This window comes from Scyliorhinus canicula, chromosome 7 (assembly GCF_902713615.1).
Source record: "Scyliorhinus canicula chromosome 7, sScyCan1.1, whole genome shotgun sequence".
NCBI lineage: Eukaryota > Metazoa > Chordata > Chondrichthyes > Carcharhiniformes > Scyliorhinidae > Scyliorhinus > Scyliorhinus canicula.
The window spans coordinates 111,127,829-111,149,426 of record NC_052152.1 but is presented as its reverse complement, the minus strand read 5'-3'; the positions used below and the strand labels follow the sequence as shown (position 1 = coordinate 111,149,426).

General features: G+C 46.3%; 1 protein-coding gene across 8 annotated transcripts in view; it reads right to left on the bottom strand.

Moving 5' to 3' along the window:
* The window catches only part of lcp1 (lymphocyte cytosolic protein 1 (L-plastin)), a 114,223-nt gene that overhangs the window by 16,764 nt on the left and 75,861 nt on the right, over positions 1–21,598 (bottom strand). For 3 of the 8 annotated variants that reach the window (XM_038802663.1, XM_038802661.1, XM_038802664.1), the window contains exons 6-13: positions 20,660–20,741; positions 20,313–20,478; positions 16,904–17,046; positions 13,480–13,500; positions 10,855–10,881; positions 10,540–10,635; positions 3,357–3,552; positions 2,482–2,560 (exon numbers count right to left, since the gene is read on the bottom strand). In XM_038802663.1, the coding sequence (XP_038658591.1) occupies positions 2,482–2,560; positions 3,357–3,552; positions 10,540–10,635; positions 10,855–10,881; positions 13,480–13,500; positions 16,904–17,046; positions 20,313–20,478; positions 20,660–20,741 (810 nt within the window). The remainder of the gene's footprint in view (positions 1–2,481; positions 2,561–3,356; positions 3,553–10,539; positions 10,636–10,854; positions 10,882–13,479; positions 13,501–16,903; positions 17,047–20,312; positions 20,479–20,659; positions 20,742–21,598) is intronic. The other 5 variants (XM_038802668.1, XM_038802665.1, XM_038802669.1 and 2 more) reach the window with 3 other exon arrangements.

The following is a 21,598-nucleotide window of genomic DNA, read 5'->3' as shown; positions in this document are numbered from 1 at the left end:
ACATTCCGGCGCCTGTTCAGGGAGGCTGTTACGGGAATCAAACCGTGCTGCTGGCCTGCTTGGTCTGCTTTCAAAGCCAGCGATTTAGCCCAGTGTGCTAAACAGAAGCTACTTGTGGGGGCTAATTGGCTGCTGTAGTTTATATGCTATGGTAATGACTCAATTTCAGAATTATTGCTGGAATAACGCCAATAGCGCAAAGACAAATCAAATGGGCGGGACGGAGTGGGTAATGTACATGCCATGGGACTGGGTGTGAGGGGCCATATGAGTGGAGCAGGGGCTGCCGTGGTGGTTCAAACCACGGAGGAGGAGAACACTGTTCACATTATGGGCGCAGTGGGGGTGCCCACTCCATGAATACTGTCCAAAGCCACCCCTCGAACATCAGGCCTGCTGTTGGATGGATTTTCAACAACTCTCTGCCATGAATACACAGTGGCAGCTGATACTCTCCCGTTATCCACAAATCCATTGGTGAACCACCATCAATGGAAGAGCTGCAACGAGCAATCAAATGAATGAAAAACAACAAAGCCTGTGCCCCCGATGGTATTCCAGCTGAGATCTTCAAAGCTGGAATACCATTGCTCACATCAAGGCTCCAGGCACTGTTCCTAAGGACTCCCCAATTTCAGAAAGGTAACAGTTGCAATTATCTTCAAGAAGGGAGATAAATCACACTGTGGAAAGGATCGAGATACTTCCTTCTTTTACATAGCAGGGAAAATCCTCAGTTGCATTCTCCTGAATCACCTACTTCCTGTGGCTGAGGAAATCCTCCCAGAAACACAGGGTGGCTTTAGACTTTCCAGAGGAACCTCTAACATGGTCTTTGTTGCCAGACAAATCCAAGAATGTCAAGAATAACATCAGGAATGCTTCAGTGCATTCATTGACCTGACCAAAGCACCTGACTCAGTAAATCACAAAGATCTATGGATTGTGCTCCAAAGATTTAGATGTCGAAGAAACGTTATCCTGCAATTGCTTCATGATGATTTGACTGCAATTGTCTCAAATGGGAGATTTGAAACAGGCACCTTCAAAATCCAGGCTGGGGTCAAGCAACGTTGTGTGATAGCCCCCGATATTATTAATAACCTAAAAGATATCGGCTATTCACCTCATCAAAGATCAACTGCCCTCTAATGCCAATGCTAAATATGGTCTAGCTGGAAAACTCTTTTAACCTCAGTTGCCTCCATGCCAAAACTAAACTGAGCACCATAGACATACATGATTTACAGTTTGTGTATTACTGCAGTATTATTGCCCACTCTGCACTCGATTTGCAAGCAACTCTTGATCTGTTCAATTCTGCATTCAAGACGCTTGGCCTGTCCTTGAATGCTGACATAACAAACTCATATATCCCAAATTTGTTCCTCGAAATATTCCACCGGATCAGCTGCACCAGCTGAGCCTTCTATAAAATAAAGCAGCAGGTGTTTGACAACAAAAAACCTCTGCAAGCCAACAAAAGTTCTAATGTACAGACATGTTGTCATTACCACATTCTAGTACTGCAGTGAGAGTTGGACTGTCTATCAGTGGCACTTTATAGCCAGAGATAAATCCTTTCAGCAACGTCTCTGCCCCATCCTCCAGATTCAAGGGGAGGACAATCAAACAAATGCTAGTGTCCTTCTTGAAGCCCACTCCACAAGCATTCATGAAAATCTCCTGCAAAATCAACTTTGATGGCCTGGAAACTGTGTCCGGATGGTCAGAAGGCATCTCTTCCGTTAGGTCCTGTTCTCTCAACTCTCAAATGGCAAACATGTTGGGGAGGACAAAGAAAAGGGTTCAAAGACATTCACAAGTTCTCTTGAAGTGTGACAACATTGACATTAATAACTCGAAGAGCTTACTACCAAACATTCAGAATAGCGACAACTTGTCCATCAAGCTGCATCACGTTTTGAGTCCAAAGGCCTTAATGATGGTGCAGAATGGCTGCAGAGAAGGAAAGGAAGGGGAGTGAATCCTGCACACTGGTTCCCACTACCCCACTGGATATCCTGCCCCATGTGCCCAAAGATCTGTGGGTCAAGAATCAGCCTGTTCAGTCACGCGAAGATTGATAGCAGAAACCCGTGAACGTGTAGGCATCATCCTTGAACTAAGGGACAGGTGACAACGAGATTTCCAAAGTACTTCATTGGCTGCAAACGCTGTGGAATGTCCTGAAATTGTGCTGTAACATTTTATAATGATGAGTGCCGTTGAAGTCTTGGAATGGAAGATGCTGCAATTGGTTGTACCTGTATTGTGATACTTGCACGGTATTGAAGTGTAGCTAGCTTATTCACATATGACTGAGCTGGACTACTAAACATCGAGTTATTGTGATTGCTGCATGTGATTGATCCATGTATTCACATGGTGGGTAAGTGTTCTGCCAGATTGTCACTGCAGAACAGAGCAATATCACCCAGGCATCACCCGAGGATTATGATTTTCTTTCAGTTACCTCACCTGTACAAATGGTTCACGCGAGGAGTCACACCAAGTGAGTTCATCCAGTTTCTGAATGTCCTTTCTTCTCTCGTTTCACCTACAAGTTTAGAAAAATGGTCAATTTACCTGAATGATTGACAGAAAGTTATCAAAAGAGTAGGAAGTACAATCAATTCCTGAATCATGCAAACGCAGCAGCCACAATCATTTTTTTTTAGGAAACATCTTATTGAGGCATTTATAATTTTAACATTTTAACAAATTAACATTCTAAATAACAGAACGGTCCCACACACGCAAAACCCCCACAGTAACATGCTGAACTTCACCTGCCCTAACTCCTAGCTACACATATATTAGAATCTCTAACCTTATTTTCCACTTCCATGCCTCCCCTTTACATAGCCCCCCCCCCCCCCCCCCCCCCATTCCCCCACCCCACTTCTGCTGATGGTCAGTTTTCCTTACAGGACTCAATGAATGGCTGCCACCTAAGCAGCCACAATTTTAAAGTCAGCACAAGCGGGGCAGTGGTTAGCACTGCTGCCTCATGGCGCCGAGGTCCCAGGTTCGATCCCAGCTCTGGGTCACTGTCTGTGTGGAGTTTGCAAATTCTCCCCGTGTCTGCGTGTGTTTTGCCTCACACCCCAAAGATGTGCAGGGTAGGTGGATTGGCCACGCTAAATTGCCCCTTAATTGGAAAAAAAATAATTGGGTCATCTAAATTTATTTTAAAAATGAGGCTCAAGTTTGTCCGACAACAATGAGTATATGTAGTACCAGAGGAGGAGCAGGTAGTTATTAATGGGAGCTCAGACTGAACTAACCGTATTGTTCAGCGGTAGGTGGGCTTTTACATGCTCAGAGACATATTAATTTTCCCTGAAGCTTACCCTCCAGGAGACTCCAGTCTATGTCCTGGTTCTCGGGTTTCCGAAGAGCTGGATATTTGTTGAAAAGATTTGCAACAAAGGCCAAGTTGAGCTTGGGGTTTCCACGAACGACATCTGTTGCTGTGACAAACTGTCTGCAGCCAAGCCTTTCAGCCTGCTGAAGCATTGACTCTGCCCGTTTCAGGTCATCATTTTCCTGTATGAGTAATTGTAGTAATTGTGATTTACCATCAAACATAGTTAAAACAAAAAGTCAGACTAAAATCCTTTAAGATATTCTCTCATTCACTAAATGTAACACAAACCTACCTCACTTGATATCTGTCCTGTGGAGGAGTTTGAATTGCCGGGTGGGAATGGGTTTCGCTATCTGCAGGTGAGTGACTTTGTACAAAGGCAGGTTTCGACCTTTCCGCTTCGACCGCCACAGGGGGTACAGGATAAGGCAGTTTCAAAAACGGGAGTGAGGGAAGGGAAGGTCTCAGAGATTTACAAAGAGCTCATGGAGTGGGAGGGCACCCAGATAGGGGAGGTAAAGCGCAAATGGGAAAATGAAATGGGTAAGGAGCTGGAGGCAGGTTGTGGGAGGATGCTCTGAGTAGAGTCAACATGTCCTCATCATGTGCCAGGCTCGGCCTGATACAGTTCAAGGTGGTTCACTGGGCACACATGACGGTGGCCCGGATGAACAGTTTTTCTGGGGTGGTGGACAGGTGTGTGAGATGTGCAGGAGGGCCCGCAAATCACGTCCACATGTTTTGGGCATGGCCAAAGCTTAGGGGATTCTGGCAGGTATTTGCGGATGTCATGTCCATGGTGCTAAAAACGATGATGGCGCCTAGTCCAGAGATGACGATGTTTGGAGTGTCGGAGGACCCGGGAGTCTCGGAGGCGAGAGAGGCTGATGTTTTGGCCTTTGCCTCCTTGGTAGCCCGGAGACAGACCCTACTATCGTGGAGGGACTCGAAGCCCCCAAAATCAGAGGTTTGGGTTAGTGACATGGCTGGGTTTCTCAGGCTTGAGAAAATTAAGTTTGCCCTGAGAGGATCAATGTTAGGGTTCATCCGGAGGTGGCAGCCGTTTATCGACTTCTCCAGAGAAAACAAAACTGTTAGCAGATTCAATAAGGGGGGGGGGGGGGAAGGTTAGGGAATGAGGGAGGGTAGGGGGATTTGTTCAGTTTAGACAGGATCAGCGAGAGGAGATGGAGGGACTTTGGGAATTGTGTGTATAAGCTATGTTGGCGGGGTATTGATGTTGGTTGGGGGGTGTTACGTACTGAATTATGTTTACATTTGTATTCGTATCTTTCGTTGTTATAAAATCATAAATGCCTTAATAAAATGTTTGTTAAAAAAAAATATTTACATGTTTAAAAAAGAGCAAAAACACAAACTTCTGATGAAAGCTGTTAACCTATGTGACACAGAAGCATTAACCCTTTGACAACTGTGTTACACAGAGAAAGTAACCTGTTAACTTTAATTATAACCTGCAACCATATCCATTAACCTATTAATCAATTGTTCTGTGGGGAAGTTAAACCCATTAGCCAGAGTGCTGCACAATGGAAATTAAACTCATTAATCAATGTGTTATACAGAGAAATTAAATTCCTGTGAAAGTCTAATCAATTAATCCATTAACTAATGCTCAGGAATTCAACTCATTTAGACATCAAGAGGATTTGAAATGAGTTATTTAGTATGTTATACACAGAATGTTAAAGCCTTATCCAGTGTGGGAATATTAAACCCTTAACCAGAGTATTAGATAATATATTAAAACAGTTCGCCAGTGAGTTAAATTTCATATTTTGAAAAAAATATTTTAATTCTCCTTTTTCACATTTTCATCCAAATTTAAACCCACCAACATTGAACAATAACAAAGTACAATGGTAATCCCCGATAAACAATCCCTTCCTCCCACCAACCCCCAAACAGCCCCAACATTTTAAATACAAACATCAATGAAAAGGAATCAGGAATCTACCATCTCACCAACCCCATACATAGTCACCAACAACATACACAGTCCAAACCACCCCCCCACCCCAACAACCCCTCCCCCTACCCAACCCCGTCTTCCCACCCCAACCCCGTCCTCCCACCCCAACCCCGTCCCCCCACCCCAACCCCGTCCCCCCACCCCAACACCCCCCCCTAATGTTTGATGTTATCCAGTTCTTGAAAGTGCACAATGAATAAAGCCCATGAATTGTAGAACCCTTCCTTCCTTCCTTCCCCTCAACTCAAACTTCACCTTCTCGAGGGTTAAAAACTCCAGCAGATCCCCCAGCCACGGCAGGGCACAGGGTGGAGAAACTGACCTCCACCCCAACAGGGTCCACCTTCCGGCAATCAGCGAGGTGAAGGCTACAACATCTGCCTCGACACCCGCTTCCGACCCCAGCCAATCCGATACCCTGAATATGGCCTCCAGAGGACCCGGCCTGTCTCGCATGTACCACCTTCAAAATTATCTTGAAAATCTCCCTCCAATACCCCTCCAGCTTTGGACAGGACCAAAACATATGAACGTAGTTTGCCGTGCCTTCTCTTCTCCCAGAATCATCCCATAAATTGCCAAAACCACGCCCTTCTCCATTCCCCCTGTCGTCAGCACCTCCTCCAACAGTGCGGGGGCTGCGCCACCGTAGAGCTCTGTATCTCCTTCCTAGCGAACTCTCGGACCTGCATATACCTAAACATTTCCCCCTGCCCCAACCCATATTTCGCCTCCAACTCCTTCAGTCCTGCAAACTGGCCCCTCAGAAACAAATCCTTTAGTGCCCTGACTCCCTTCTCCTCCCATCTCTGAAAACTCCCATCCCACTTCCCTGGCTCAAATCTGTGATTCCCCTAAATCGGCATTTCCCTTGACCCCGCCCCCAGCCTAAAGTGCTGGCGCAACTGCCTCCAGATTTTCAACGTCGCTACTACTACCGGACTCCCCGAATATTTCCCCAGGGTCATTGGGAGTGGCGCTGTTGCCAACGCCCTCAGCCCTGACCCCCTACACAGACTCTCCTCCATTCTAACCCACTGGGAGTCACCCCCTCTAACCCAGCTCCTCACCTTCTCTGCATTCGCCGCCCAGTAATAATATGGTAAGTTTGGAAGACCCAACCCCCTGACTGCCGTCCTCTCCGCAACAGCACCTTCCTAATGCTAGCCACCTCACCCCCCCCCCTCCTCCATATAAACAAGGTAATCATCTTTTCAACCCCCTTGAAAAATGCCTTTGGCAGGAAGATCGGCAGGCACCGAAAAATAAACAAAAATCGCGGCATATTATTTTAATTGCCTGTACCTGACCTGCCAGCGACAGAGGGAGACCATCCCACCGTGTCAGATCTGCTTTCACCCTCCCCACCAAACTAGTAATGTTATACCTAAGGAGCCCCCACAATCCCATGCCACCTGCACCCCAGATATCCAAAGTGAGTCCCTGCCCCACGGAATGGTAACTCCCCCACCCCTGCCCCCAACCCCTGCCGAGACACCACAAAATATTCACTTTTCTCCAAATTAAGTTTACATCCCAAAAAAGACCCAAATACTCGAAGCAACTCCAATATGCCCCCCATCGACCCACTCGGTTCTGATACATACCAGCAAGTCGTCCGCATCCAAAAATACCTTATGCTCTACGTACCTCTCCCTTTCCACATCTACAAACTCCTCAACGTGATGGCCAACGGCTCAATCGCAAGCGCGAACAACAGGGGGCACATAGGACATCCCTGCCTGGGCCCACGGTGCAGAGCAAAATATCCTGAATTCATGTTATTTGTGCGGACGCTCGCCCTCAGCTCCCTCTACAACAGTCTTACCCAATCCACAAATCATGGCCCGCTCCAAAACTGCCATCAAATACCTACACTCTACTCTGTCGAACGCCTTCTTGGCATCCAATGCCACAACCACCTCTGTTTCCCTCCCCTCTGCCGGTGCCATAACCACATTCCTATAATAGTAACCCTGTAATGTTTGAAAAGAGCTGCCTCCCCTTTACAAATCCCGTCTGATCTTCTCCTATTACCTTTGGGGGGCACTCCTCCAACCTTCCCGCCAATACCGTCGCCAACACTTTGGCTTCCACATTCAAGAGTGATATGGGCCTAAATGACCCACATTCTGTCTGATCCTTATCCTTCTTGAGCAACAGGGAGATTGATGCCTGGCCCAAAGACTGTGGCAACACCCCCTTCCCCATCGCCTCCTCAAACATCCCAACCATCAGTTGTGCCAACTTATCTTAAAATTTCTTGTAATTCTTCACTGGAAACCCATCTGGCCCTGCTACCTTCCCCGACTGCATCCTCCCAATCACATCTTTTATCTCCTGCTCCACTATCGCCCCATTCAATATGTCCCTATCCCCCTCCTCCAACCTCGGGTATTCCAAACCATCCAGGAATTCCTGCCTCTCCCGATCCCCCCCAGGTGGCTCCGACCTATACAACCTCTCGTAAAACTCCTCAAACACTCTATTACTCTGATCTGGAGCCACCACCAACTCCCCTGCCCTATCCCGCACCTGAACAATTTATCTCGCCGCTGCCTCTCTCCAAAGCTGCTCTGCCAACATGCGCCCTGCCTTCTTTCCATATTCGTAAACCGCTCCCCTTGCCCGCCTCAATTGGCGCACCACCTTTCTTGTGGGCAGCCAGTCAAAACTCGCCTGTAACTCCTTCCTCTTTTCCAACTTCGTTGGATCCCCGTCTTCTGCATAACTCCTGCCTACCTCCAACATCTCATCTACTATCCTTTGTCGCTCCACCGGCGCCTGATCCGATATCGCAATTGCCGAGTATTCCAACCCCTTAACCCCAGATAACAGCGCCTTCTCCACCACAAAAAAGTCAATTTGCGAATAAACCTTGTGGACCGAGGAGAATAAAGAGTACTCTTTATGCAGAAACCTCCAAGGGTTCACCCCTCCCATTTCCGCCATTAGTCCAGCCAATGCCTTCGCCCCCCCCCCCCCCCCCCCTCCCCCACCCACCCCGACGGGACAAGCGAAAACAGCTGTGACTTGCCCAATTTCGGCTCCTGCACCAAGTTCCAGTCCCCACCCACTATCAATTTGTGTGAATCCAAGTCGGGGATGGCCCTGCACATCTTCTTCACAAATCCTGCATCATCCCAGTTGGGTCCATACACACTTACCACCCTCCCCTCCAATGCCCATGTCACTATCACACACTTACCTCCTTGGTCTGCAACTACTTTCTCCATCTGGAACCGTACTCGTTTGCTAACCAGTACCACTACCCTTTGAGCCCTGCCATCAAATCCCGAATGAAACATCTGGCTGACCCAGTCCTTCCTAAGCCTCACCTGGTCCTTCACCCTTCAGTGAGTCTCCTGCGGCATCGCCACATTGGCCTTCAAACCTTTCAGATGCGCCAGAACCCTTGATCTCTTGACTGGGCCACCCAACCCCCTCAAGTTCCACATAACTATCCTAACCGGGGAGTCTCTCACCACTCCCCTCCCTTCTTATCCACCATCATTGTAACACCGGGCCCTATCCCATGAGCCTGACCCGCCCCTATCCATTGTTAACATTGAACCCCCTCCCAGAATCTTCCCTGCACCTCTTGGAAAACCCTCACCCAGTATCGATCTCCTCTCCTGCCTTTCACACCTTAGGCCCATCAAAACCTGCTCGCCAGGCTCCGATGTTCGCAGCCCCTCCCCCCCACCTCACCTCTACTCACTAGCCGACTTAAATTAGCTAGAACGGGGGCCCCCACCCAAGGCTTTCCCTCCCCTCCCCTGTCCCAGGAAAAAAACCAAACACAGACATCTCAGTAAAATAACATAACATTGTCGCAACAAAGAATGACAATCAAAAAAAATTTAAACTTTATAACAACGTGAAGTAAATAAAGAACAATGGAGATCAAACACAAAACATTTATACATTCTCCCAACTCCCCTTTCCCACTCCACAACCCCTCTTCAGTTCCAGTCTTCACTCCTGCCCCAGGCTTTCTGCCTTCACGAACGCCTCCGCCGCCTCCACCATCTTGAATTTGAAATCTCTGCCGTTGTAGGTGACCCTCGGCTTCACTGGATGCACTATACCAAATCGCACCTCGCTGTTGTATAATGCAGTCTTAACTCGGCCGAAAGCCGCTCGCCTTTTTGTCAGCTCCACCATCAAGTCCTGGTAAATGCGAACACCGGCACCAGCCCACTGCACCTCCCCCTTCTGCTTTTCCCAACATCTTCTCCTTGTGGTACTCATGTGGTACCTGTGGAAGCAGATGATCACTGCCCTTGATGGCTCATTTAACTGGCTTTGGCCTCAGCGATCGATGGGCTTGGTCCAGTTCATATCGGGAGGGCTCCTCACCCTCCCCCATCAATTCTGCCAACATGTTGGCGAAGTACTCCGTCTGCCTTGAGCCCTCTACCCCTTCGGGAAAGCCCACAATCCGCAAATTTTGCCGCCTCGAGCGGTTCGCCAGGCCCACCAGCTTTGCGCGAAGCCCCTTATTGGCCTCAACCACCGTCCGCAGCTTAACCCCCATCGAGGTGAGCTGATTACTGTGCTGCGACATGGCCTCCTCCACTCCCTTCATCTTCTCACTCCGCTCCCTCACCTCGGCTGATGTCTTTGCCACAGCCACCCTCACCGGGGCAATTGCCTCCTCCACCAAAGCCACTGCCATCTCCTTCCTCGATGCCTCCATGTGCTTCGCAAACTGCTTCTCCAGCTCCAAATACATCACCTCAGTCATCCTCTTTGCTGTAAGCAGTGCGGCGCCACCCAGCAGCCCAGCCTCCACCATCTTGCCAGCTCCCGGGCTGGCCCTCTCACTCAGCGGTGAACCCTCACTCCCTCCCTCCTTCCAGGCTGTTTTTCTTAATCCTTTTGACATCCTTTGCCTTCCTTGTACTTTCCTTCATTCATTCATTCGCAAATTGCTCCCAGGACCAGACTTTAAAACTCCTAAAAACACACCTCAACCAACATGCGGCTTCCCCTCTACATGTCGCCACCGGAAGTCGAGTTAAATTTCATGTTAACCTTTATTTCTTTTTATAGTTGGAACCAATCTTTAAGCAAACTAAATATCATTTTCCAGATTTTAGGTAAGTGTAACATGACAAGATGCATTGTACAAACAGGTCATGGGAAGATTGTAGGTTTTAGTACTTACATTAATACCGGACATATCAACTGGAATCGGAGCTTGTCCCTCTTCATCGCCTTTTGGTGCAATTTGATTGAGGAGGTGGTAGTAAGCTTTTGAATCCTGCGGAATTGGTGAGGAGACTTAGAGACTGTTGCATTCATTACAAAAATAGGTACAGCACACTGAGAGAATGCTGCTCTTAACAAAGACTTGTCATTAACTCCGAAAGGTTAAATTTTGCATGCAATAAGATACAACATAAATTGATTCAAATACATCATCGCTAGGTGCATTGAATCCACCTTAATCCAATACACTAAAAACGGTTTGAACAGATACCTTCATCAAGTTACAGAAGTCAGTCAGCTTTTGAGTTCACCCATAGGACAACAGTCCAGAAACACGAGACATCCAGGGGGCAGCATTAAGAATTCAAACAGACAAAGAGTACAGGAAAGTAAAACGGGACAGGATTTAGCATTTAAGGCAGACACATCGAGGGTAAAGCATTCAAGGGACCATTACTGCAAGCTGTAGCACAACAGTAAAGACACGGTAAATATGTTTCCAGTCTTGTTGTCATCGCCTCCTCTAATACTTGGCAATTCAGAAAATTTGTACTTTAATGAAGCTTTCGAGGGTACGGTGGTATAGTGAAGCTACTGGACTAATATTCTGGTTCTTACGAGTTCACTCCCGCCATGGCAGTTTGGGAATCTGAAATCAGTTTTCAATAAAATGTTGGTGTCAGTAAAGCTGACCATGGAGCTGCCGCGTGTCAGCAAACCTCAACTGGCTCATCAACCCTTGAGAGAAGAAAATCCATCATCCTTATTGGGAATGACCTATCGGTTGTCCAGTCCCACACTGATGTAGCTGACTCTTTGTGAAATGGGTGTAGTTAACCGTTCTGTTGTATTAAACTGCTATTAGGGATTCAAAAAGAGGGTCCATCATGACCTTCCCAATACAACTGGGGAGAGGTAATGAAAACTGGCAATGTTCACATCTTAACTTTTTTTGTTTATGGTTACTTTAACAGTCATTTTTCTTGTAAGAATTTGCTTTATATTAATTACATTCTTCTCCTATTTTAATTGAATGTTCAACTAAAAACAAAATCAATTTACTGGTCAAGGGTAAACTTGTCTTGCTTGTGGAAATCTCGCCTCTTGAGTCAGGGGCTGTGGGCCTCTATCCAGGATATAAATCAGTAATCCAGGTTGATGGATCGGCATTGAGGGAACGCTGAAACATTGGAAGTGCTACCTTTTAGATCAGATACTAAAGAGAACTCGGTGGGGGTGGGTGGTTGCAACAAATCCCATGGCACCACATGGAGAGCATCAGGAAGCCTGACCAACAGTCCTCACTCAACCGACACTATCAAAAACAGATTAACTGGCCACTCATCTCAGGTGCCTGTGTGGGATCTTGCTGTGCACAAAAGGGCTGCGTTTGCTCAAGAAAATAATTTGTTTACTGAGACGCACTTTGGTACGCCCCTTGGACATTAAAAGTCATTGCATGAGATGCAAGACTTTTTCTCTTTCACATGAATAGTGATTGAAACTCAACATATAAATGGTAAATTTCTTCTTCGCTTTACGTACTTCCAACAAAGGGCCGATCTAACCATGGAGAACTGGAGGCTCTTTAGACCCACTATGCCGAGGACTGGAATACCCAGGCTCAAATCCTAGTTTCTGGTGTCCCTTTGAATGTTGAGCTCCAATATAAGGCAGAATGTCAGGAACTCCAGGGGACAGAGGAGAGGTTTCTTGCCCAGACCCCAGTATCTGAGCCAAGAATGGTGTAACACCACTGACCAGTCCTACTGATCAAAGATGCCAAATGTGTATGAAATCCAGATGTTACATATTCTTGATAACATTCTCCTTACTTTGATTTAAGAAGTGCAAATGTTGTTTTTTATTGTTGCTGCATCTAATGGGGCAGCACGGTAGCATGGTGGTTAGCATAAATGCTTCACAGCTCCAGGGTCCCAGGTTCGATTCCCGGCTGGGTCACTGTCTGTGCGGAGTCTGCACGTCCTCCCCGTGTGTGCGTGGGGTTCCTCCGGGTGCTCCGGTTTCCTCCCACAGTCCAAAGATGTGCGGGTTAGGTGGATTGGCCATGATAAATTGCCCGTAGTGTCCTAAAAGGTAAGGTTAATGGGGGGGGGGGGGTTGTTGGGTTACGGGTACAGGGTGGATATGTGGGTTTGAGTAGGGTGATCATTGCTCGGCACAACATCGTGGGCCGAAGGGCCTGTTCTGTGCTGTACTGTTCTATGTTCTATGTTCTAATAACTCACTGAGTTTGTGTCTAGCGTGGAGGCATGTGCAGATGCTTCTCCACCTATCAGACCAGGTTTATATAATAATACAAGAAAAACAAGGGCTGAAAAAAGTATTTTCAGCCCATAAAAGCTCAATGCTCCCAATTCATACATGTCAGCATCCAACTGCTTTTTGTACATTCTTAATTCTTTGGTCTTGGCGGCATGTGCTAGCAGTGTATTCTGAGCACACGTTGAGCAAAGTGGTTGTTGTTAATGTTTTACACTGATGTATCACTTCTCTTTGTGCATGTACAATGGTTGTGGGAAAATTTAACAATTCCTGGAGCAGGAGGAGTGTTTACAAATTGGATAATCAGGCACCGAGGCCAACTCATAACCTCTTGATTCTGCAAAGATTAAAACGGAGATTTAGCGGGCAGTGAATGGGAGGATACTGCTCTTTCTCCATGCTCATTTCAGAGATCAGCACTCCTGTTGATGAAGGCTCCACACTAGGAGTTCTAACATATCATTTACCCCATGGTACTAGATATAGGAAATAATTTTAACAGTAACATTAGGTTGTCAATTGCACATGCACCCTGGACAATTTTGTACAACGCTTAGAAGGAAGACAGTTGGGAACTGCAGGTGGTAGGGTTTATAGCGATCGAACTTACTTCAGTTTCTTCTATTGAAGGCTAGTTTAAGAAAATAGGAAATATATTACTTTTACAGACATTGTTGACAAAAGGCAGCTCATGAATTGATGTGGCACTCTGATGGATCAATGTGGTATACCACAGAATGGGGATAGAGGGGGTACACCATCTCTCATAGGCCCTCGCGCCTATAGAAGTTCGGACCTCAATTGATCTCACGGGATCATGACAGGCTGGAATGCACTGTCTGGAAGTGTGGTGGAGGCAAGTTAAATCAAGGCATTCAAGCGGGCATTAGATGATTACTTGAATAGAAACAATATGCAGGGATATGAGAAAAACGGGGCGGCACAGTGGTTAGCACTGTTGCCTCTCAGCTCCAGGGACTCAGGTTCAATTCCGGCCTCAGGTGACTGTCTGTGTGAAGTTTGCACATTCTCCCCATGTCTGCATGGATTTCCTCCCGGTGCTCCGGTTTCATCCAACAGTCCAAAGATGTGCGGGTTAGGTGGACTGGCCATGCTAAATTGCCCCTTAGTGTCAAAAAAGGTTAGGTGGGGTTACTGGGTTATGGGGATGGGGGGGTGGAGCTGTGAGCCTACGTCGGATGCTCTTTCCAAGGACCGGTGCAGACTCGATGGGTCGAGTGGCCTCCTTCAGCACTGTAAATTCTATGAAAAGGCAGGGAATGGCACTAAGTGACGATGCTCGTTTGGAGAGACGGTGCAGACACAATGGGCCAAATGGCCTCCTTCAGTATCGACCAATTCTGTGAGGCCATCTTGAAATGGGATTGTGAAACACTACATGTGAGCCAACATCATAAAAAAGATTATTTGGTTATTGTTCTCAGTGATGTTTATGGGACCAGGGTTTATACAAAGTCTCTATCATGTTCACGGGCAGCACAGTAGCACAAGTGATTAGCACTGTGGCTTCACAGCGCCAGGGTCCAAGGTTCGATTCCCTGCTGGGTCACTGTGCGGAGTCTGCACGTTCTCCCCGTGTCTGCGTGGGTTTCCTCCGGGTGCCCCGATTTCCTCCCACAGTCCAAAGACGTGCAGATTAGGTGGATTGACCATGCTAAATTGCCCTTAGTAACCAAAAAAGTTTAGGAGGGGTTATTGGGTTACAGGAATAGGGTGGAAGTGAAGGCTTAAGCGGGCCTGTGCAGACTCGATGGGCCGAATGATCTCCTTCTGCACTTATGTTCTATGTTTGCCTACATTACAAAATAATTTGTTGGCTGTAAATGTTTTGTGATGTCTTTGAGCATGTGAAAGCTGCTCGACATATGTAAGTATGGACAGCACAGTAGCAAAGTGGTTAGCACTGTTGCTTCACAGCACCTGGGACCCGGGTTCGATTCCCGGCTTAGGTCACTGTCTGTGCATAATCTGCAAATTCTCCCCGTGTCTGCGTGGGTTTCCTCCGGGTGCTCCAGTTTCCTCCCACAAGTCCCGAAAGACGTGCTTGTTAGGTGAATTGGACATTCTGAAGAATTCTCTCCAGTAATTTCCCTACCACTGACATAAGGCTCACCGGCCTGTAGATCCCTGGATTATCCTTGCTACCCTTCTTAAACAAAGGAACAACATTGGCTATTCTCCAGTCCTCTGGGACATCACCTAAAGACAATGAGAATCCAAAGACCTCAGGGTCAAGGCCTCAGCAATTTCCTCTCTAGCCTCTTTCAGTATTCTGGAGTAGATCCCATCAGGCTCTGGGGACTTATCTACCTTAATATTTTTCAAGATGCCCAACACCTTGTTATTTTGGATCTCAATGTGACCGAGGCTATCTACACACCCTTCTCCTGACTCAACATCCACCAATTCCTTCTCTTTGGTGAATACTGATGCAAAATATTCATTTAGTACCTCGCCCATTTCCTCTGGCTCCATACATAGATTCCCTCGCCTGTCCTTCAGTGGACCCATCCTTTCCCTGGCTACCCTCTTGCTTTTTATGTACGTGTAAAAAGCCTTGGGATTTTCCTTAACCCTATTTGCCAATGACTTTTCGTGACCCCTTTTCGCCCTCCTGACTCCTTGCTTAAGTTCCATCCTACTTTCCTTATATTCTACACAGGCTTCGTCTGTTGCCAGCCTTCTAGCCCTGACAAATGCCTCCTTTTTCTTTATGACACTAATAAAGATCATTATTATAAGTTCATTTTTTTCCAAAGGATTTAGAAGGAAATATTACATAAACGTAGGGAGCAATCAAATTGTTTCATTCAAGAACTATTAGATTATCATCACAAATGTTCAGGATGAGGTTTGCCTTTTGCAACCGTGAAAGCACCAAGTGTTTAAAAGGTTTGGTCCAGCACGGGCCAATGGCAGAATGAAAGCTAGCATTGCGGCTTATTATTGACGAATGGAAGAATAAGCACTATGGTACTGATAGTAATTGTCCTACACCAGTCATCCGGATAGCCTCTATAGGAACAAAGGGACAGGATTAGGCCATTTGTCCAATCAAGCCTGCTCTGCCATTTGACTAGATCCTGCTGATCTTCTACCTCAATGCCATTCTCCCGCTCTTCCTCCATATTCCTTGATGTCTTTAGTAACATGAAATCTATTTACCTCTGTCTTGAACATAATCAATATATCATAATCATAATGAGCCTCCGCAGCCCTCTTTAGTGAAGAAATTCCTCCACCACAGTCCTAAATGGTCTACCTCTTATCCTGAGTCTGTGTTCCTTGGTTCTATACTCCTGCCAGGGCCAACATCCTTCCTGAATCTACTCTGTCCAGCCCGTTAAATTTTAAAAATAAATTTCAATGAGATTGCATCTCATTCTTCTAAACTCGAGAGAATACAGGCCCAGTCTCCTCAAACTCTCCTCAGAGTGCTATCTCACCATCCCAGAGATCAGTCTGGTGAACATTCTTTGCACTTGCTCTATGGCAAATATATCCTTCCTCAGGTAAGGAGACTAAAACTGTACATGTGCGGTGTCACCAAGGCTCCACAAAATTGCAGCAAGGCATCTTGATTCCAGTACTCAAATCATCTTGCAATAAAGACCAAATGAAGACTGCCTGCGTAGTGAAATGCAGATCCAGGGCAATGTGGGATGGACAATAAATATGGCCTTGCCAGCGTCACCCACATCCCAAGAAAATATTTAAACATAATTGTGGGAAGTTCGGAGTTCTGTACTTGTACACATTTGGAACTGAATGGAGAATTCTGAAACATTTTGTTACATATTAAGGTACTTGAATTTCAGCCTTGTAAAACTTACATGGCATGATTCCATGAAATAACACAAGCTGCCACAAACGTCAATAAAACATTTGGTTGGATTATATTCCAGTTAACAAAGCAGCATAGACCGTAAAGCCTATATTGTATCAGTTTCTCTCCTACAGTTGGTGAGACTAAAAATTACTAAATAATTTTCTAGTGAATTCATCACTTGTACCTTGATATCAGTGCTGAAGTTGTTAACTTTTTTGCAGCCGGCACCTTCCAGGTGGTAGTTAGCCCATCGTAGCAGCAGCTCCTCGGGAGACAGTTTCATTAGGTCTTCCAGATCTTCCCCCTCTCGGAGCAGGGCAATCAGCGCTGAAAACAAATGCATCTTATAAATAACAATGGCCGCTCCCTGTTGTTAACTTTTTTTTGAAAGTATTTTTATTCAACAAATTTCCAACAGCTTTACAATACAAAACAACCCCATAAAAATACCCAGCCCACCCACCCCCAACAGTCAACCAATTCCCGAAACTGCACGATGAACAAACCGCAACACTTGTAGAATCCATCACTCGTCAAAATCAGAGCAAACTTCACCTTTTCCAGGGTCAGAAACTCCAGGAGGTCCCCCCCCCCGCCCCGCCACGCTGAGGCACAAGGTGGGGAAGGTGACCTCCATCCCAGCAAGACCGACCTACAAGTAAACAGCGAGGTGAAGGCTAAAACATCTGCCCCCACATCCATCTGGAGCCCCGACCGTTCAACGCCCCAATTATAGCTTCTAGGGGACCGGGCTCCACGTCCACATGTAAAACCCCCAAAATGGTGCTGAGCACCGGACTCCAAAACATTTCCAGCTTCGGGCAGGACCAAAACATATGTACATGATTCACAGGGCCCTCCCACATCGCTCACAGACATTCTCCACCCCCTCGAATAGCCGGCTCATCCTAGACTTTGTGAGTTTCGCCCTGTACACTACCTTCAGATTTATCAGCCCCAGCCTCGTGCACAAAGTCGAGGCATTTACCCTCCACAGCACCTCACACCACAGACCCTCATTCAGCACCGCCCCCCAACCCCTCCCTCTTCTCCTTAACCCATTCCATGGACACCCTGTCCTCCTCCAAAATCCTCCCATTAATTGCCGAGACAACCCCGTTCTCCAAACCCCTCGCTGACAGCATCGCCTCCAACTACGAGGAGGCAGACGCTATCGGGAATGTCGGAAAGACCTTCCTCACAAAGTCCGGTACCTGCATATGCCTAAAGCTTTCGCCCCATGCCAGCGCAAACCTCTCGCCCAACTCCTCCAAACTCACAAATTGCCCTCCCAGAAACAAATCCTTAATTTCCTTAATCCCCCTCTCTTCTTATCCCCGAAACCTTGCATCCATCCTCCCCAGCTCAAACCCATAATTCCCTGATTGGCATCCCCTTGACCCATCTCCAAACCTAAAATGCTGTCTAAACTGTCTACAGATCTTCAATGTGGCCACCACCATGGCCACACCATGTACTTCTCTGGGGCCATTGGGAGTGGTGCCGTTGCTAGCACGCTCAACCCTGACCCCTGCAAGAGCCTGCCTCCATCCTCACTGACAAAGCCCCTTCCCCAGCCCACTCCAACCCCAAACCTTCTCTGCATTTGCTGCCCAATAATATACAACAAATTTGGGAGACCTAACCCCCCCAAGCCTGCCGTCCCCTCTGCAGTATCACCCTCCTAATCCTGGCATCTTCCCCGCCCAAACAAATGGGGAGATCAGCCTGCTCATCCCTTAAAAAACACGTTGGGCAAAAAGACCGGCAGGCATTGAGACAAGAACGGGAATCACGGCAAAACATTCATTTTCCTGCCTGCACCTGGCTCGCTAACAACAGAGGGAGTTTGTCCCACCTCAGAAAGTCATCCTTCATCCTCCCCACCAAGCTCGCTCCTAACACATTAAAGTCACCCTCTTGTAGCTGTGATTTGATAGAGACAAATTGTGAACAGGGGGTAATCAATGACATAGTTCCACAATGAATAATTATTACACTGCACTGACTTCTAGCTCTTGGGGGAGACAAAAGCTAACTTGCAGTTGATGAAAAGCACAGCTTTGATGGTGTATCAGAAAATACCATTATAATTGCAACTCTGTTTCTCCATAAGCTTATTTTGCAAATGACAGCTAGTTTCAAGCAATCACAAAATGAACAATTTTAAAAATGGGTTTGATGAATTGATACCCTGTAATCCCAATTCAATAGAGTTAACAGAAATCAAATTCAATTCCTTCTGCATAACATGTATCCTCGAGCCGCTACCCCGTACAGGCTTGGTGACCTAGGTTAAAATCTAATTCTGATTTATTGCTAATGGGCATGCTTGTGGATAACAATGTTGTACAGGTTGAGGCACTTGGCTGTGCTCAAGTCAAGAGGATGAAGGAAACAGGTAGATTTATCACCTGTTGACAGTGACTGAGGGGAGAAAATTTAAAAATACACGTTTCAACATTAATTCTTGGGATGAGGGCACAGACCAGGAAATTATAGACCTCATTGGCTTAATGTCAATTGTGGGAAAGTTAGTAGAATCTGTCACGAGGGGCACATGCAGGGGGTACAGATTCATTACAATGATACTGGGGTGAAAAGGGTTAAATTGCAGGTTGCACAGATTAGGCTTGCTTGAACAGAAACGATTGAGGGGTGATCTAGTTGAAGTGTTTTAAGATGCTGAAAGGTGTTGATAGGGTAGATGGACAGAAACTATTTTGTTCTGGTGAGAGAACAAGGGAGAGTTAGACCATTCAGGGGAGATTCACTAGGTTAATCCCAGAGTTGAAGGGGTTGGATTACAAGGAGAGGTTGAGTAGACTGGGACTGTACTCGTTGGAATTTAGAAGGATGTGGGGGGATCTTATAGAAACATATAAAATTATGAAGGGAATAGATAGGATAGATGCGGGCAGGTTGTTTCCACTGGCGGGTGAAAGCAGAACTAGGGGGCATAGCCTCAAAATAAGGGGAAGTAGATTTAGGAGGAACTTCTTCACCCAAAGGGTTGTGAATCTATAGAATCCGTTACCCAATGAAGCAGTTGAGGCTCCTTAATTAAATGTTTTTAAGATAAAGATAGATAGTTTTTTGAAGAATAAAGGGATTAAGGGTTATGGTGTTTGGGCCGGAAAATGGAGCTGAATCCACAAAAGATCAGCCATAATCTCATTCAATGGCGGAGCAGGCTCGAGGGGCCAGATGGCCTACTCCTGCTCCTATTTCTTATGTTCTTATATCAGAAAGTACTTCTTCACACAAAGGGAAATGGGAACCTGGAAATCTTCCCACCCCCACCACAAAAAAGGTGCTGAGACTGGATCAACTGAAAATGCCAAAATTGACATTGATGTGAGGCAAGGTTCTAAATGATTATAAAACCAAGGCAAGTAGGTGAAGTTAAGATACAGCCAAGATCTAAATGAATGGCGGACGGGCTCGTGAGGCTAAATAGCTTATTCTTGTTCCAATGAGGACAATCTCTAAAAGAGCATACTTTCCATTAGTGATCTGAACAATCCTTACCCTTTATCCTTCAAGTCTTAATTAACTCTAAAACCTAAAATTGTGGAGACACCAGCACCTACCCTCATTTCTGCTCAGTTCAATGTCTGCAAACAGACCAATTTTGATAACTTGCCACAACAGGCCCAACACAAGGTGAGGCTTCCCCTCCTTCAGATCCTCAGCACCGATATTAACCACATGACACCCAATTGCTAAGGCAGAATTCAAAGCCAGATTCAAATTTTCCTGTAAAAAATAGAAAGAGTGGAAGCAATTATAAACATTTGTACATGTCATATTTAATACAAAAAGAAACCATTATGGCGGCGAGCAATGTATTTAGTCATCCAAGACAAGCACACCAACTCAGTGTTAAAATGGTGAATATATATTTATCAATTCATACTTTGCAAGTTAATCTCTCTACCTGTATAGTGAATGGGGTGAGCTTCTTTTTGTTAATCGTCCTCTCATCGATTGTATCAGGCACCGACAGGTTGATCATTTTGCTACATTAAAATAGAAGACAGAAATGCAGATAAATTATGAATATCCATGACTCATGCAACCAAGGAACAAAAATTGAAACAAACAAATGTACAATAGATTACTTTTTCAAAGGCAACAAAGAAAAAGGGACATGTTTTAAAAATCAGGTATTAAACAGGTACATGTGAGCATTATCTTGCTCATTCTTCCCTCTTGAATTTCACTGTATTGTGAAGAATTCTACAGTATGTCAAAGACAAAGCATGGTGGCGCAGTGGGTTAGCACTGCAACCTCACGGTGCCGAGGTCCCAGGTTCGATCCCGGCTCTGGGTCACTGTCCGTGTGGAGTTTGCACATTCTCCCTGTGTTTGCGTAGGTTTCGCCCCCACAACCTAAAAATGTGCCAGCTAAGTGGTTTGCTGCGGAGTGCCAGCACAGAACAGGCCCTTCGGCCCTCGATGTTGTGCCGAGCAATGATCACCCTACTCAAACCCACGTATCCACCCTATACCCGTAACCCAACAACCCCCCCTTAACCTTACTTTTTAGGACACTACAGGCAATTTAGCATGGCCAATCCACCTAACCCGCACATCTTTGGACTATGGGAGGAAACCGGAGCACCCGGAGGAAACCCACGCACACACGGGGAGGACATGCAGACTCCACACAGACAGTGACCCAGCCGGGAATCGAACCTAGGACCCTGGAGCTGTGAAGCATTTATGCTAACCACCATGCTACTGTGCTACCATCTCGCTGTTTTAAAAACGGGATAAAGATCCGGAGGTTTGTGGGTCCTATAGGCCAATCTCCCTGATTAATGTAGACACTAAACTGCTGGCCAAGATCCTGGCGTCCAGAATCGAGGACTGC